At 34.7% G+C, this 18,121-nt stretch overlaps 1 protein-coding gene across 2 annotated transcripts in view; it reads right to left on the bottom strand.

Annotated features, from left to right (window-relative positions):
* Nucleotides 1-18,121, bottom strand: part of LOC115231965 (ras GTPase-activating-like protein IQGAP1) — a 217,587-nt gene that overhangs the window by 73,465 nt on the left and 126,001 nt on the right. For both annotated transcript variants that reach the window (XM_029801847.2, XM_029801852.2), the window contains exons 7-9: nucleotides 15,496-15,587; nucleotides 13,094-13,115; nucleotides 7,475-7,653 (exon numbers count right to left, since the gene is read on the bottom strand). In XM_029801847.2, the coding sequence (XP_029657707.1) occupies nucleotides 7,475-7,653; nucleotides 13,094-13,115; nucleotides 15,496-15,587 (293 nt within the window). The remainder of the gene's footprint in view (nucleotides 1-7,474; nucleotides 7,654-13,093; nucleotides 13,116-15,495; nucleotides 15,588-18,121) is intronic.

Below are 18,121 nucleotides of genomic sequence, written 5' to 3'. Positions count from 1 at the left end.
AACCACCTGCTTCTGTGTGTGTGTGTGTGTGTGTGTGTGTGTGTGTGCATGCATTTAGAAGATTCTACTGTTTTAACTATCTCAAAAACCAACTGTCTGTTTTCTTCAATTTAAAAAAATTTTTAAAGACTAATAAGAATAATATCAAAGTTGAATATATATGTCCACACACGCAATATTTTCTGAAGTCATGTTACGTAAAAAAGAAATTCTATTTTCACAAATTCAACAAGGCTTCTATAGTTACTCACAAGGCTAATAGTTGTAGTGGATGGGTAAATAAACCCTAGAATATAACTGGCATTTAATTTATTGAAAGCTGAGACTGAAACAGATATGCGACAATGGCAGAATCTAAATTTAGAAAGCAGACAAGACAAAATTAAACTAAAGAATTTAGTGCACCCCACAACCCAACACATTTAACGGGAAAGTAGCCTGTTAATGGCAGTGATTTTGTCACCGTAATGATTGTATAACCTAAATTTCCTTATCTTCGTCACATGCTTGTTTTTGTAAAAATATATTTCTAGTGCCTGACTCATGAAAAAATTAAGACAAAACAATGTTTGAAAATTCTTAGAAGCTTGTTGCTTAGATTTTACAAAAGGTAAAACTTCAAAAATTACAATAGTTTACTCTAACTTGTTTCAGTAATAGGACTGTGGCCATGCTGGGGCACTACTTGGCCATGCTGAGTTCCAGGAATGTAACTTATTGAGAATGTTTTTTTTTTAATCTTTTCCCTCTCTTTTGGCAAGCAATCTAAACAATAACCTTTTTGATCATGGATTGTACAAAAAGAGCAATGTGGAATAGCGAGGACTGATTAGTTTTGCAAATGGTAAGGACAACTCACAGTGCTGGAGTTCTGATAAAATACACCCAGACTCGGCACACATTGTAAAATTGTTGGTATCCAGCTATAGAACCATCTAGGAGACAAGTAACTTGAAATTAAAACTGGCTTGGACTGTGACCACCCCCTCCAATCCAATGCCAGCACTGGAAGTAGAGATAATGGTGATTCTTAATGCTTGATGAAAAATATCTATTAACATTCCAATAAAAACTATCTTGTTAAATAAAGCACTGAATTTTAAGCCATTAAGAGCCTCTGTTAGTCACTTGGCTTGCAAGAAAGTTAAATCTTTAAATTACACTCTAAGCCATGTCTTAAAAAGCAAAAACAAAATGGCCATGGCTAGAATGCCAGATCATAAGATCTGCTCAATCAGGGGTGACCTGAGGTTAAAATGTGCAAACGGTAGGAACCACAGGACCTAACTCAGTTTTGGTTTACTGGTCAAAATTATCAATGGTCTACATTCTGACATTGCTAAATGACTCAGTGCACTTGGCTGTAAACAGGTTACATGTCATCAGTACAAGCCCTGGTAAATATCCTGAGTGTATGATTCACTTGCAGAGCTGAGCAAAAGTCTTACCATGGCCATTTAAAGGAGTTAGATACCTTTTCTATGCCCATGCAAGATCGGTCAAGGTTTACAAAGCTGACCAATACTACTGATTTAAATAGAAATGTTTAAGCCTACAAAGAACATGGATGTTGCACATACATCATCATCATCATCATCATCATTTAGCGTCCGCTTTCCATGCTAGCATGGGTTGGACGGTTCTACTGGGGTCTGGGAAGCCAGGAGGCTGCACCAGGCCCAGTCTGATCTGGCAGTGTTTCTATGGCTGGATGCCCTTCCTAATGCCAACCACGCCGTGAGTGTAGTGGGCGCTTTTTACGTGCCACCAGCACAGGTGCCAGACGGAGCTCGCAAACGGCCATGGATGGATGGTGCTTTTTACGTGCCACCGACATTTGAATAAAAAAAAAAACTGAAGAAAAAAAACAAACTTTCCAGGTTGGTTAGGCCTGCTGTGCAGCACATTATCACTTGTTAATATCTACACCAATTTCTCTTAAAGGCACCGTCAACTAATCAATACAAAGCGCTTTTCCACCCAGTATTTATTATCCATTCACACATGTCCCGGCTGAGTCATTTCTATTGCACATATCAGCTGTCACCTTTAATGCACAACCACTTTTTCAACTCACTTTTATGCAAGTTACAATGCTGACATATGTTCCACACTGAATAGTAATGTCTCTCTGCTATGCAGCATCACTTCTTAAACATGTCAGGAGAAGGAGAACATGCTGTTTAGCCAAGCTACAATAATTTTACTACAACGACCTTCAGCACTATGTCGGTTGTGGAAGTAACAGAGACCGTCCAGTAGTATATCTATTACACCATTTCAATAGTAAAAGTGATTTCAAAAGAACTGTGCATCTGCTAGTTGGATTTAAGAGATTTAAATGAGCCAGTGAAGAAGTCTCTATGTAGTTGCTCAACCTTCTAGAAATAGCAGCCAACTCTCCTACACATCATATCATCTTAAATGAAGAATACATTGAACAATGCAAAAATGATGGGCTGGTCAAGACTGGAATGCCTTTGATTACAAGTCGTCAGTGAAAGGTGACTTGGGGTTATAGAAGAGATTGAAAGCAAAACACCTTAATCTTAAAAATATTTACAAACAATGAATAAAATTTCTATAATCAAGCTTTTAAACATATACAGATTAATTATAAGTATCAAACCCATTGAAATTAATCACATAATTGTTAGCATTATCATCCCATCTGCTCAACTTATGTTCGTGTCCTCAAAATATAATATTAAGCACATTAGTCACTGTCACCTTTGTCTATATAAATTTCCTATTGATGAATATACTAATTAGCTTCATTTCCAATTGCATTGTCAATTGTGCGACAACCTTTATTACTCTAATTTTACAAAGCAGTTGTCTATTTCTAGAGCCAATAAGTGATGAAAATGATACATATACACCCATTACTCTATTGCCAGGTTTTATGTATGGTCAATGTCTCCTTATGGAGACTATTATTAGCTGTCCTTTAAATTTTCTATTTATTATAATCAGGCTCATATATTTTATTCAGTTCACACAATAAAACAGATTAATGTATAGTGTACTGTACAGTGAGATTCAGCATTCTGGTTGGACTGTTGGGAAATTAAAAGATGGGAATGACATCCAAATGGTTTTGTGAAGGATGAAGTAAAGGAATTTAAGGTCAGGATGAGTGTATTCATGGTTCCGACTCCAACATTCCTTGTGCATTGAGAAGAGAAAGGAGTGAAGTTGCCATTTGTACCCTATTGATATCACAAAAACATTACAAGTACTCTTTATAATTTGGTATGTTAAATATTCAAATACAAAATTTTCCACATATTTTCAAGAGCAATGTAGAAGAAGCATAAAATACCAAAGAACTATGGTGAAGCATAAAGCATAGCGTGACACTTTCACCAATATTAGGTTCAATGGGTGTAGTGGATGTGATGCAATACATGCTGATCTATCCTACATAATTTCAATCATTATATCCCAACCTGAACTTAAGGTCGGGAACATCATCTTGTATTTTTGCCTTTAGCATGATAATATCATTGAGTTATGCCTGTCCCTCACAATGAGGTTATTCCTATCATAGTAATATTTAATCATTATATTAGGATAGTATAGGCAGATCTGAGATGGAGCTAGTTTGCATTGGTCTGTATTAATGGGTTGTTAACCTATTTATTTTAAATGAGAACTGGTTATTAACTTTCATAGCAAGTAGTTTTACCATAGGAAAATTTAATCTATTTATTTTCACCATAAATACTACTACTACTACTACTACTACAATTTTTGCAGCAGTAATTCTCACTGTAAACATTTCTGCACTTAAATTTTTACAGCAAGATACATTTGTCATGATTTGAAAGTAATTAAATAAATAAAAACAAAAGGTATCTCATTTGAACTTTCAGTTTAGTTAGCAATCTGCATGTTAGAAACAAAATTTTTTATTTGTCAAAGAAGCAAAACTACAATTACAAATCCAGTTTAAAGTATTGTGGGTTGAAAGCAAAATGGCACAATTACACCCACAAGCATTCAGAGATCTTAAAGCTGTTTCATTTATATCAGAAGGATTCTTCTGAGGCTTACGATCATAAATCCTGTCAATAACATTACTGTACATCTAAATTCCATTATTGAATGCAATATTGAATATTAAAAAAAATTTCAGTATACCATTATTTTCTACATTTAATGTTTTCCATGCTGGCATAGGTTGGATGGCTTGACAGGTACTGGCAAGGCCAGGGGCCTGCACAAGGTTCCATAGCCTGTTTTGGCTTGGTTTCTACAGCTTGATGCCCTTGCTAATACCAACCACTTTACAGAGTGCATTGGATGCTTTTTACATGGTACCATCACCAGTGCTTTTCATGTGGCACCAGCATCCACACCAATGATTTTTCCCACTACTATACTAAATGTTATTTCTCCCTTATTATTACTTATCTGTTTCAGTCATTAGACCGTGGCCATGCTAGGGCACCAGCTTGAAGAATTTTAGTTGAATGAATCAACCCCTGTAATTATTTTTTTAAAGCCTGGTACTAATTCTATTAGTCCCTTTAGCTGAACTGCTAAGTACAAGGGACATAAACACACCAACACCAGTTGTCAAGTGGTAGTGGTGGACAAACGTATTTGATAAGCTAGTTTCTGTCTACAAAATCCACTCACAAGGCTTTGGTCAGTCCTAGGCTATAGTAGAAGATATTTGCCCAAGGTGCCACGCAGTGGGATTGAACCCAGAACCATGTGGTTGGGAAGCAAACTTCCTACCACACAGCCATGCTTGCACCAACACCAATGTCAGCTAAAAGCAATTAATTCACTGAAGCATCATATCATTACATGTTTTCTTTGTTCTGTTATTATTTTCAGTCATTTTTTTAAAGACTATTTGAGAATTTTTTTTTTTTATCTATAGCGAGTTTCATTTCAGATTTTATACACGAATAACAGCCAAACAAGCATTTACAATGTCTGGCTTCCAGTCATATGCGCAATCAACTACTCCCCATCTTTAAAACAGAACATTAATAATGTTGGCAGCGACTGTAATAACAATTATTAGTGATTGTTGTTGCTGCTATGCTTTTATCACTGGATACAATTACGTAGTTAATATTAACATATTTCATTAAAAAAATGCTAACTACAAATAATAAGTAAAAAAAAAAAAAATTGTTAGTAAAATAGCTTAATTATTTCAGATAACACAAAAGACAATCCAAACATGTTTGAGTCTTATGACCTCATTAACAATGTATAGATTTTGCAATATTTGTCAAAGCATATAAAAATCATCAAATATATGATTGCATACTAGTTGGTATAAGAAAATAGAATTGTTTCCAGGATAACCTAAACATGCCATCTGCATGAAAAACAATTTGCATTGCACAGACAACTAATTTACAAAAAAAAACTCATTCAAAATTGTTTACTTCAATCCATACTGTACGCATAACAGTTGGTATCAAAAAGTTCCTGGACTATTTATGTTTAATAAAAAATAACTTATAAACTTAATCTGTTGTGTCTGGGGAGAGTCATTCTCTTTTAGTGCCTTATTATTTAACACACTCACCGGTAAAATTTCCACTTATCTCTTATTTTTATTTTCTAAAATTTTAGAAAATAAAAATAAGAGATAAGTGGAAATTTTATCGGTGAGTGTGTTAAATAATAAGGCACTAAAAGAGAATGACTCTCCCCAGACAACAGAATATGCTTCAACACACGAACTCATAAAAAGAATCTTGCAAACCAAATCCAAAAAGTTATAAACTTAAGTTTTAACATCATCTCCTTTGAAATAGTCACCTTGTGCAGCAATACACCAGTCCCAGCATTTCTGCCACTTCTGGAATCCTGCCACGAGGTTGTTTTTTGTAAGCGAGTTGAGGACCTGTGATTCACTCTTGATCTCAACAATGGTGTTAGAACAGCAACTTCTGAGCTGCGTTTTCATCTTGGGAAAGAGATCAAAGTTCTCAGGTGCTAAATCTGGTGAATAGCAGGTGCGGAAGCAATACCAAGTTTTTGGTGAGAAACTGACGAGTGAAGAAAGCTTAGTGACAGGGTGCATTGTTGTTGTGAAGAATTCAATTCTTTGCACACCACAGATTCGGTCACTTTTGCCGAATGTTCTTCCTTAAACACTTCAAAATGTCATTGATTGTCCTCCAATGATACTCCTACAAGCTGATGAATTTTCTTCACATTTCTGAGGGTCATGCTTGTGACAGGTCTTCCGGATCACTCATCTTCCAGACACACACTTCCACTTTTGAAGTGCCCATGCCACCCGGAACATTGTGTATGACCCCTTGCCTTGCTGACATAAACTTGCTAAAGTATACTCAATGTCTCTGTAGCAGACTTTCCAAGTTTAGTACTAAATTATATATTTGTTCTATGTTCCAACTTCCTGTCCATAACAAAAACTGCAGGCTACAGCATAAATGTGATCACAAATTTCCTAACTTGCAAAGTAATCACAGCGATGTCACTCGGCACACTGCCCTATGAAGGTCACTGCTAGCTCTCACTGTGCATGCAACCATGTGCTGCCATCAGTTGGCACACTACAGAACTAGTTCAGGTACTTTTTGATACCACCTCATACTTGCATTCTCTCTCTCACACACATCCCTATAAATATATAGGACCTGTAAACTAAGAGACAGACAAATCTAGAATAGAGAGGGAATGTCATTAATGAGACCATGAATGGCAATGAAAGGACTGATGAACCTTGCTCATTGATTGAGTGAACGATTAATCAAGCAATTAGTTAATTGGTTAAGTGATTCATTAGTTGCCCAATAAAAGTGAAAAAAAAAAAAACTCACTGTGCATGTTTACTATTCAGATATAATTAAAAACTATATCCCATTAATATACTTGTTTTATGATAATTTTGAAATGTAATCTAAATATAAATGGTAAGACTGCAAGTGAATATTAACAAGTTGCAATTAACAAACTGACATATTTTGCTTGTCGTGAGAAAATAGTTAAAGTATTTCTGAATCTCTCGTTAGATTAACAGTTATTACAACAGTTGTCTGTTCTAAAAATTAAACTTGTTTTCAGTCAATTACTTCAAAGCTTTGAACCTTACAACATTTATTGTCTTAAAGCTGGCATGGACAACCTTTTTTGAGATGCAGGTGCCATATGATAGATGACTCATTATCAGGTGGGCTCTACTCCTCACAAAAAAATTTTAAAAACTGAGGGTAATTTTCCTTAGGCATGTCATTCAGAAAGCTCTGTGGGCCACAGGCTGCCCACGACTAGTCTAAAAATTCCATTTCAATATGAAATAATTGTAAGTAGTAATATTTAGTGCAACATTTATAAAGAAATCATGGAGAGAATAAAATTTTTAAAAATACAAAAATCTTCCAAATTTCTAACAGTTAATTTAGAAGACAGGACTGAAAATAAAAGGAGGCAGATATTCAAATTGGGTATAGATTACAAAATGCTTTACCTTATTTCTTGAATTTTCAGCTTTTGTTTGCTTAGCTTCCCATAATTCTGTTTGGTAAGTTTCAGCAAAATCCATTTGACAATTAACCAGCATAGCGGCTGGATTTTGTAGAGCTTTCATCGTCTCTGGCGCATCTTTGCGATCAATGGCATCATTTATAGCAATGATAGCTGCATGTACTACAAATAAACCGAGAACAAATTTATGTGACATTTCATCTCTTGCAGTTGATAAGATATAAGAGTCATAACTGTCATAAACTTAGTTTGCACTTCATCATCATCATCGTTTAGCGTCCGCTTTCCATGCTAGCATGGGTTGGACGGTTCAACTGGAGTCTGGGAAGCCAGAAGGCTGCACCAGGCCCAGTCTGATCTGGCAATGTTTCTACGGCTGGATGCCCTTCCTAACGCCAACCACTCCATGAGTGTAGTGGGTGCTTTTTACGTGCCAGACGAGGCTGGCAAACGGCCACGATCGGATGGTGCTTTTTACGTGCCACTGACACGGGGGCCAGGCGAGGCTGGCAACGGCCACGAATGGATGGTGCTTAAAGAAAATGTCTAAATTTAATAAGTATTTACTTCATCATCATCATCATCTAATGTCTGTTTTCCATACTGGTACGGGATGGACAGTATGACAGGAGCTGGCAGGCTGGAGAACTGCACCCAGCATCAATTGTCTATTTTGATAGTTTCTATGGCTGGATGCCCTTCCTAACACCAAATACTTTACAGAGTGTACAGGGTGCTTTTTATGTGGTACCAGCATGGATACATTTTACTTGGTGCCAGCACTTCATGCTAGCTATTTAATTTCATTTTAATAAGTCATTGTTCATAAATGAAATAAATAAATAAAACTGACAAATGCAATCACTGCTCAAAAATAACACTAGGTCTGTTGCAAGTTCTAACTTCCTGACTGTTATGTAATTCAACATCTTAACCCTTTAGTGTTCACATTATTCTGCCAAAATTTATGCTTTTTCATCCACACTGTTTTGAAACTAATCATGCATTATCTTGTAGCAATGAGATTTTGATGAGGAAGCTGTTAATTTTTAAAATGATATTGCAGGGCTGGTGTGAGAGACCAGATCTGGCCAGTTTGCACATAAAACAGACAGATACTTTTGGCTGGATATGGCCGGTTTAAATGCTAAAGGGTTAAACACTCAACCAATCCTACTGTTTTTTTTTTCGAGTAATTTTACAAACCATATCACATTTAAATCCAGTTATAGATATTTTCATTTAGACCTAAAAGTTTTTTTAAAATGTCATGACCATTAAAACCACTGGTATCAAATTAAAAACCAAGGTACAAAACTAACTCTATGTACATCATATACATAACATATGCACATTTCTTGCCTCGGAGCTGAGTAGAATTATATCTGATAATATATCCAAACTTCATTCAAGAATAAATTTGATTTCAAGCAACTAATTCAATTCACAATATTAGATTTGCTTCTGCAGCTGTGAAATAAATACCTCTCTCTCCACTACTCTCTCTCTCACACACATACAAACACATATGTAAATGTCTACTAGCAAGACTGCAATAAAGCTCTCTATATAGGTATATTAAAACCATTTAGCATTCAAGTTAGTTAGGAATGATTTAGATTTCAAGTGTAGCCACTATTTATTTGAAAGAATAAAAACGGGCAGTAAATAAACAAATATACAAGATTTGCATTTTCAAAATAATTGTTACTTTTTAATTTACAGTAGATAGAAAAAAAAAATTTTTTTTATTATTTTAAATAAATTTCATTGATTTGGCTGAAGTTGTCAACTTAACCATGGATTGGTTATTACAATTCTCTCTCTTTTGTATACTCTAAAGCTAAAAGATGATAAATAACTTGTGCTTTTACCGTTATAGAAATACCTTTTCCACATAGGTCAACTCAATTTACAAACTTATTAACTCCTCAATTCTCTATTAGCCTGAACCCTTCCAATGTAATACTCCCAGAAGCTGCTTCAAACTTTAAACCAATACCTATTTCTTTACTACCCACAAGGGGCTAAACACAGAGAGGACAAACAAGGACAGACAAATGGATTAAGTCGATTATATCGACCCCAGTGCATAACTGGTACTTATTTAATCGACCCCGAAAGGATGAAAGGCAAAGTCGACCTCGGCAGAATTTGAACTCAGAACGTAATGGCAGACGAAATACGGCTATGCATTTCGGCCGGCGTGCTAACGTTTCTGCCAGCTCGCCGCCTTCACCAATACCAATACCTGAAACCAATACCAATTAGCATTCACCAAGGGAAAAGATGTACAGATCATTGTGGCCCATTGCTACTGGCAATCAGATTTACAGAATGCTATTTTCCAAATCTAAGAAAATATACTCTTAGCATCATATAACAAAAAAGAATAATTGTTTCTGATTTAGGTACAAGGCCCACAGTTTTGAAGGGAGGAGGATACCATCAATCACAGTATTTGACTGTTACTTTTATTCCTCAACCCCAGCATATGACTGGCACTTTATTCTATTAACTCCAGAGTGTTGAAAAAGTTTTTCCAGGCAGGATTTGAATTCAGAATGTAAAGATCCAGAACAAATACTGCAAGACATTTTTTTCCGAATTCTGTAATGGTACTGCCAAATAATAAAAATACACGATGGCTAAATAAAGCATTGACATTTTCTAATTAAATGCACTCAAAAAAAAAAAATCCATTTTATCAATGTCAGATATGGTTTAAATCATTACATCCAATTATTAGGTGCATGGTAACATTAAGCGGCTTAGACTAGAATCTTCCTAACCATTAACACTTCAAATAAGATTAATCCTAACAATCACATCATACCAAAAGAGAAAAATATAATTCAAAATATTTCAACAAAAGCATAAGTTTTGGTTTAGACATTCTTCAATGTCTAGTGTGCTAAAAACGAAGCGCTAGTTTTATACAATGTGAACATAATTATTTTTGCCAAATTATTTTTCCAATCAGTTAGAAACTGACATTTTCATTTTGCTTCATTCCTCACATATCTTCATGGAGAAAATCTCAGTAATTTAGTTAGGTAAATGTGAACGTAGGAGAAATAAGGATAGGTGGTAAAAGTAGAACTGTTAAATAAATAAACCAGCAGGATGAAAGGGAAAAGTTGAAAATAGAATGGAAACAAAATATTCAGAAGTAAGGGAAGAATGGAATTGGACAGATTTTTTTTTCTATTCTCATTTTTAGACAATAAACTATAGCTATATATTCTTTTCTTTCTTTTTTTTTTTGCCAAGTTATATAAAATTGATAATTCTCACATCAATAAATTGCAGCAGCTGAATTTGATAACTGCTTTAAATCTATTGACTATAGAAAGTGTAAGAGTAGGCAATAAATATAGTTTAGGAAATTAGAACCTAATTACCTATTCAAATCTATTTCTAAGAGTGATTGAATAACTAAACAATGTATAAGAACTATAACTGAACCAGTTTTTCTACAAAAAGCATATATCTAGTGCAGAAAATGTTTAAGAGCAAGATTTTGTGGCAAATTACTAAAACTTAAAAAAATATACCTTATGTTAATAGAGGAATAAAAAAAATAGATTATAATCCATAGAATGTAGAGCTAATATTACATGGTCTAATATAGAAATGGCCATACATTGCATTCTTTGCACACCCATATTTATATCTGTATCCTTTTTTCTGTATCAGGACAAAAATCTCAATCTTTTAGGAACAGAATTCTTTTGCAAATTTCAGATCTATCTTTAGAGATATATAATGTTTTTAAGTTAAATCTATTAAAAGACTTATTAAATAAGGTTTTCCATTTAAATACTATTTGCCAACAATCTGCTTCCTCAAACGAATTTAGACCAGATTTGAAAAAATTACTTTCACTGACTGACTTTGGTGATGAGAAGTATATAAAAAATTTTCAAGTTTCAAAATTATTAAACAAAAGCAATGAGTGCTTTTATCTGTTTCCCTCACTATCATCCTCCTTTAAACCCACTTTGCATGCTGATATGGACTGGCCAGTTTGATAGTGATGAAACACAAGACCACATCATGCTCTAATATCTTAGTTTTGGCATGGTTTCTTTAACTGGATGCCCTACATAATACCAACCACTTAGAGTGTACTGGATGCTTTTATTCGTGGTACCATCACTAGTGATAAATAGGTTGCCTTGTAACTTGCAAAGCTAAAGAGCCCCTCTAAATGAAAGGAAATTAGGTAAGATATGAAAGGGAAAGGTTTTGTGTTGAGAGGGTAGAGAAAGTAACAGAATAGACATTAATGGGGTGTGTGGAAAGGGCAGTGGACTGGAGAAGGGAGTAATATCAAGGCTTAGAGAAAATGAGAGAGAGAAAAATACTAAGGATGATGGAATTCAGTGCTATCTCATGATATAAAGGTGAAGATGAGGGAAAGAGAACATAGAAAAGAGAAAAAGGTGAGGGTGGCAAGAATTCAGAGAGGCTGTGGGGAGAGGGTCAATGAAAGAAAGAAAGGCATGAGGGGTTTGTGGAGGAGGGCTAAAAGAGGGAAAGACGAGATGTTGAAGTGGTGGATAAGTTGTGGGGAGAGGACAATGAGAGAAAGAGAGGTAGGGGAAGAGCATATGCACACACACAATGTCACATTGTAGTTCATTGACTGATGATTTTTTCATTTTTTATATAACTGATTTAGAAAATAGCTAAGTTTAGTTTAAGACCAATAGCATAATTTATCAAAATCAAAATCCATTGAAAATATTTCTAATCTTGTAAATTTGGCTGGAGGATATCAGATGACAGATATATTCTCCAAATTTACAAAGCCAGCATGTGGATACAGTACAATACAATTTACCAAAATTGAAGTTTTAAGAACACACAATGTTGCAATCATTTTCAGATCTTTTAAATTATCATTAAAACACTTTCAGAAATTAGTGATAAAAACTACACACACACACACAAAAAAAACAAAGAACAAACAAAAAATAACATGTAAACATTTAAAACATGCTAAACACAACAGTCTTACAAATTAGATGAACATAAGAATCTTTGTTATTTGAAAAAGTATGAATTAATATATGTGAACTCACATCTATATATGTGTATGTATCTAAGTGAATGAATGAGCTTACATTTAGTTAAACTCAGTGAAATCTTTATATATAAAAGTGAAGTTGTGTGCTGTCTGTCTCCTACGATTTAGATTCCTAACTACTCCCACATTTTGCGGTGCAGTTTAACGAAAAACCAGGTATCTTATAGTCGTGATTCATATCGAGCCCTTCTGGGCGATGAGTCTACGATTTAAAAAAAAATTTACGATCATTTTTTTCCATTTTAATGCATTTTTTCGCTATAATATAAGGGAAGTAACTCTCTAAAAATGTCTACGATGAGTCAACGATTTAAAAAAAATTTACCATAATTTTTCCCCCATTTTTAATGCATTTTTTTGTTATTTTCTTGGCTATAACTCTCTAAAAATGCTTATATAGTTATTTCCCTTACAAACCCGAGCAACGCCGGGCGATACTGCTAGTAAATAAATAAAAAAAGAACAAACAAAAACTAAAAGTCAACAACAAAAACACTTAATACTTACATGCTGCATCATCAACAGACATCTAAAACAAAAAGTAAAAAAAAAAAAAAACCGTTTAGTGGACTTGACACAGATCTTTAATAATTATTGATAAGGTTCAAAAATGCATATGTAAATAAGCATGCAATAGTCACATTTATCACAGCTCGTTTTAGCTTCGTTATTATTATTATTATCTTCTGGTATGTAATGAGCACACATTTTTGCATGCAGGCAAAGAGAGTTTAAAATAAGAATTTCATCCTGACAGGTCATAATGACTTGGAAACTAGTAACAATCTTATCTAATTAATATTAGATAACAACATTTCAGAAATATTGCTTCCTTATTGATTTATACAAAACAGTGTTGAACAGAATCCTTATGAAAACCTACAGAAACATTTTAACCAGGCTACAGAAAGATAATTCTGGGTATGTTAACTTGGAATTTTTCCCTCCCCTCTCCCACCGCATACCACAAGTATTGATTTATTTCTTGGATAGAAAGAAACTTTCTTGGAGGGCTGGTAGTTAGTGCTATTTGTGTTATGAACAAGCAAGAGCAGAAAATTGAAAGGTGAGGAAATTATTTATTTCTAAAAGGCACCGAGAGAAAAAAAATAGCATGATCAGTTACAGACTTCTTCATGGTGTAATTAATAGTTCACAGATTTTCTGATGAGGTGAGTGACAAGAGATTGTCTAACTAAGCAGAACAAATATCACACATTTTTATTCAAAAACATCAGTTTATGATTTCCTTAGCTAATAGATACATACACAAACTTCAACATCTTCATATACCAAATACCTATTTCTTTACTACCCACAAGGGGCTAAACACAGAGAGGACAGACAAGGAGATTAAGTCGATTACTTCGACCCCAGTGCGTAACTGGTACTCAATTTATTGACCCCGAAAGGATGAAAGGCAAAGTCGACCTCGGCGGAATTTGAACTCAGAACGTAACGGCAGACGAAATATGGCTATGCATTTCGTCTGCGTGCTAACGTTTCTGCCAGCTCGCCGCCTTATACCAAATACCACTACAGTATTAACCCAAGTCCACTCAACTGTAGAAATGGGTGGTGATGTCACTAGTACCGAGCTGAATTGTCCTTGGACAACATCAGTGGCATGGTATGCATGGGCAACTGCAAACTTTGCCTGGACTTGGAGGGGAACTTTCTAGGTGCAATCCCCTGATCATTCGTGACTGTTAACCCAGTGATAAGAGAGATTTTTGACCAAGATGTTGCATGGTGAGATCAAACCTAGAACCAAATGACTGATTGCAAAGAAAGCTTCTTGACAGTCATACTTGTTTCCTTGAGACCAAAATATGATTTTAACAGGACTGGTGGTACGTAAAATGCACCAATCCGATCGTGGCCGTTTGCCAGCCTCGCCTGGCACCTGTGCAGGTGGCACGTAAAAAGCACCCACTACACTCACGGAGTGGTTGGCGCTAGGAAGGGCAACCAGCTGTAGAAACACTGCCAGATCAGACTGGAGCCTGGTGCAGCCTTCTGGCTTCCCAGATCCCCAGTCGAACCGTCCAACCCATGCTAGCATGGAAAATGGACGTATGATGATGATGATGAACAGAGGTATGAGACATCAAACGACAGATTACAAAAATAATGTTTCAAGTACAACAATTAAAAGGTCAAACAACTAAGAGCTAAATTATGGTCAACCCTACTATACTTCTTGCAAATGAAAACGACTTAGAATTCTTATTTCTAATACAGCTGATGTAGTGATAAAAAAATAAATAAAAAATAACCAAAAACTCTGATCTGAATGAATGAATCTAGTCTGCAACAAACTGAAGATAAAATTTTTATCCTCTCAAGTAAACTGCTTATCTTACATATTTTATTCAATACAAACAAGCTTTTACTAAATCTATAAATTTTCAATAAAGTAAAAAGAAATCTTTTGAGTCTCAGTTTGATTTATTTTGTTTTTCTTTTTCCCAAGTGATTCACACATTTATTCTGCTCCACCTGCCTCAAAGACAGTGAACGGAAATATTCTAAACATTTTACCATAAAAATTTGAACTTAAGCCTGAGAAAAAAATCACTGATTGAATATAAACTCCAAAATAATCATCTGAGTGTGGTAAATAAAGATAATTTATATTGAGACATTATTAGTTTAAACATATAGCATAAGAAAAATTTGAAGAATTATGCTTCAGAGAAATCCCACTTCAAATATATATTGAAAGATATGACACTGATTCAACAAACCATTTCTATTTATACTGCATTAAAATAAAGTTACAAGGATTAATGTTTGTGTCAGCATTTGAACTTGAGCTATTTAAGTAAATCTCAGAAATTAATATTTGATGTCACTTTAACCATTTGTTATGCAAAATCTCATAAAAGTGATACAAATTTACTTACCTCATTAGCTAAAATTCCACCAATTTTACCAAAAGATGGCATTTGGATTCCATATTTCTCCAGCTCTTTTCTCATGTTACTAATCTCCTCCTCTGCAAGAACAAACACAAAATATTTTTAATGTTTAATGAAATGTTAATTCTAACCACTTCCAGAAATTTAAGGGAGTTGATAGATTTTAACAAGTTTGACTAATGGATATTGTTTCTTCATTACTTAAAACTGCTTAAAAGGTATTGCTGTATACTTTTCTGAACTCACAATTATAATAAAATGGTTTTAATTTTTGGCACAAAGCCAGCAATTTTAAGGAAGTGGGTAAGTCAATTACATCAATCCCAATGTTCAACTAGTACTGATTTTATTGACCTTAAAAGGATGAAAGGCAAAGTTAACCTTAGTGGAGTTTGAACCCTGTGAAGACCAGACAAATGAAGTGAGTTCATGGCTCGCAGGATGGCCTGCTGTGCTAACCTTGGGTTGTAGAGTGACCCACTGTGCTTGAGGAGACCTATTGAGTCAAGTGCATCAACATCAACATCAAAATCAAATGGAAATTGTAGTTGTGATCCCCGTGCTGGTGGCACGTAAGAAGCATCATCCGAACGTGACCGATGCCAGCGCTGCCTTGACTGGCGTCTGTGCCGGAGACATGTAAAAAGCACCAACCAATCGTGGCCATTTTCCAGCCTCCTCTGGCCCCTGTGCCGGTGGCACATAAAAAGCACCCACTACACTTATGGAATGGTTGGTGTTAGGAAGGGCATCCAGCTGTAGAAATACTGCCAGATCAGAGTGGAGCCTGATGCAGCCTCCCGGCTTCCCAGGCCCCAGTCGAACTGTCCAACCAATGCTAGCATGGAAAACAGACGTTAAACAAAGATGATGATGATGATGAGGAATCTAAAGAGCCAGAAGAAATGCAATGAAGAATTTTGTCTGACTTGCTAATGATTCTACTAGATCACTGCCTTACAATTATATAAATACTAAAAATGTAATAAAATAGCTAACAATTTAAGTACTTAATTATAATCATTATGAAATGAATAGGATTCATAAGGGGGTGGGTGGGTATATGATGTTAGCCAATTAACTAACGAGTTGTGAGTTTCTCAGTGACCCTCCACATTGTGTCCTGTACAAGTACTGAACTAACTGAAATTAACAAATATATAACTGTCATTTTCTAAGTGATTCCATTTTTCTAATAAAAAAAAAATATAGCAGTGAAAAGAAATTTTGTAGATTTAGAAATGATAAATAACATTTAAAGCTACCAGTTTTCAATAGATATATGTACTTTAACCCTTTTGTTACCAACCCGGCTGAAACCGGCTCTGTAGCACAAATGTCTTGTTTTCAAAAGTTTTGAATTAAAATCTTCTGTCAAACCTTAGTCACAATTTATGTTCCTAACACTAGCTTAACGATAACTAAGTCATTTTACTAAATTCTTTGTTATATTTAAAGTAATTGAAAGAAAAACAGAGCATCTCAAAATAAATACGGTAACGAAAGGGTTAAGGCCATCTACTACTTATTCACTTGATCCACAGTTAGATTTGCAGTTTTCATTTGTTTAACCTCATAAAATTAAATGAAGAGGTTTCTTAGATCTCTAAGTTAATCCTTATGAACTCTTAATCCTATATCATTTCTTCATTAAGTCATCCTTTGAAATGAAATGATTATATATATATGCAATCTAAGAAATAGATGAATTGTTCCCTTCATGGTACAATTGAAATTATAAAAGCCTTCTGACTATGAGTGGTGGTCTATACAGGTTTTCTCAAACATTTAGCATATTAATATTATTTTTCATCTAACTATATAAGCTGTATACAGGGAACAACAAAGCAACGTCCTCAATCAAATAGTACTTAAACACTGAGCCTCCATTCCAGTCTGTGAATGTAAATTTATAACTGAAACAATCATTTAAAAAATGAAAAAAAACAAAACAAAACAAAAACTCCCAGAAACCATACATTTTTACAATTATTTCAATAAGTTGAAAGTAACTGTTGATGAAGATTAATGTTTAATTTAATAAAGATTAATTAAGACATTGTAAAATCATTTAAATCTTATCTATCTTTCATAATATTCTAATTTACAGTTAAAAATTATCGATATTTTTTGGACGAACAGCCAATAAATGCTTTCATTTTGATGCAGATTATCTTATTTTTCTTTTATGGAACTGCTTTTCTTTTTTTCTTGATAATTATAAACATTTTATGTGCTAAACTAAGGAATTATTTAACTAGTAACACGTTCTATTGAGTAAATGCAAGCTACCTGGAATCTAAATATCACAAATAGGCATAAAAAAAAAAAACAATGTAAATTTTGAGAAATATAAAAAAAAAAGGAGGCTGAGGAAGTATAGATAAGAAGAGTGAAGTGAAGTGAAACCTGTAAAGGATTGCTGAGACCCCTCCTTGGTCATGGCTGACCATGGGATTGCACCTAGAAAGTTACCCTTCCAGGCACAAGTCCGGGCAAGGTTGTTTATGGAAGACCAGCAGTCGCCCATGCATACCGGCCTCCCCTCTCCATGCCACCACTGTTATCCAAGGGAAAGGCAAAGGGGCCGATACAGCTTGGCACCTGTGAC

The sequence above is a fragment of the Octopus sinensis genome, linkage group LG2 (genome assembly GCF_006345805.1).
Source record: "Octopus sinensis linkage group LG2, ASM634580v1, whole genome shotgun sequence".
NCBI classification, from domain to species: Eukaryota; Metazoa; Mollusca; class Cephalopoda; order Octopoda; family Octopodidae; genus Octopus; species Octopus sinensis.
The sequence above is the reverse complement of the archived record's forward strand: the minus strand, read 5'-3'. Positions and strand labels throughout refer to the sequence as shown.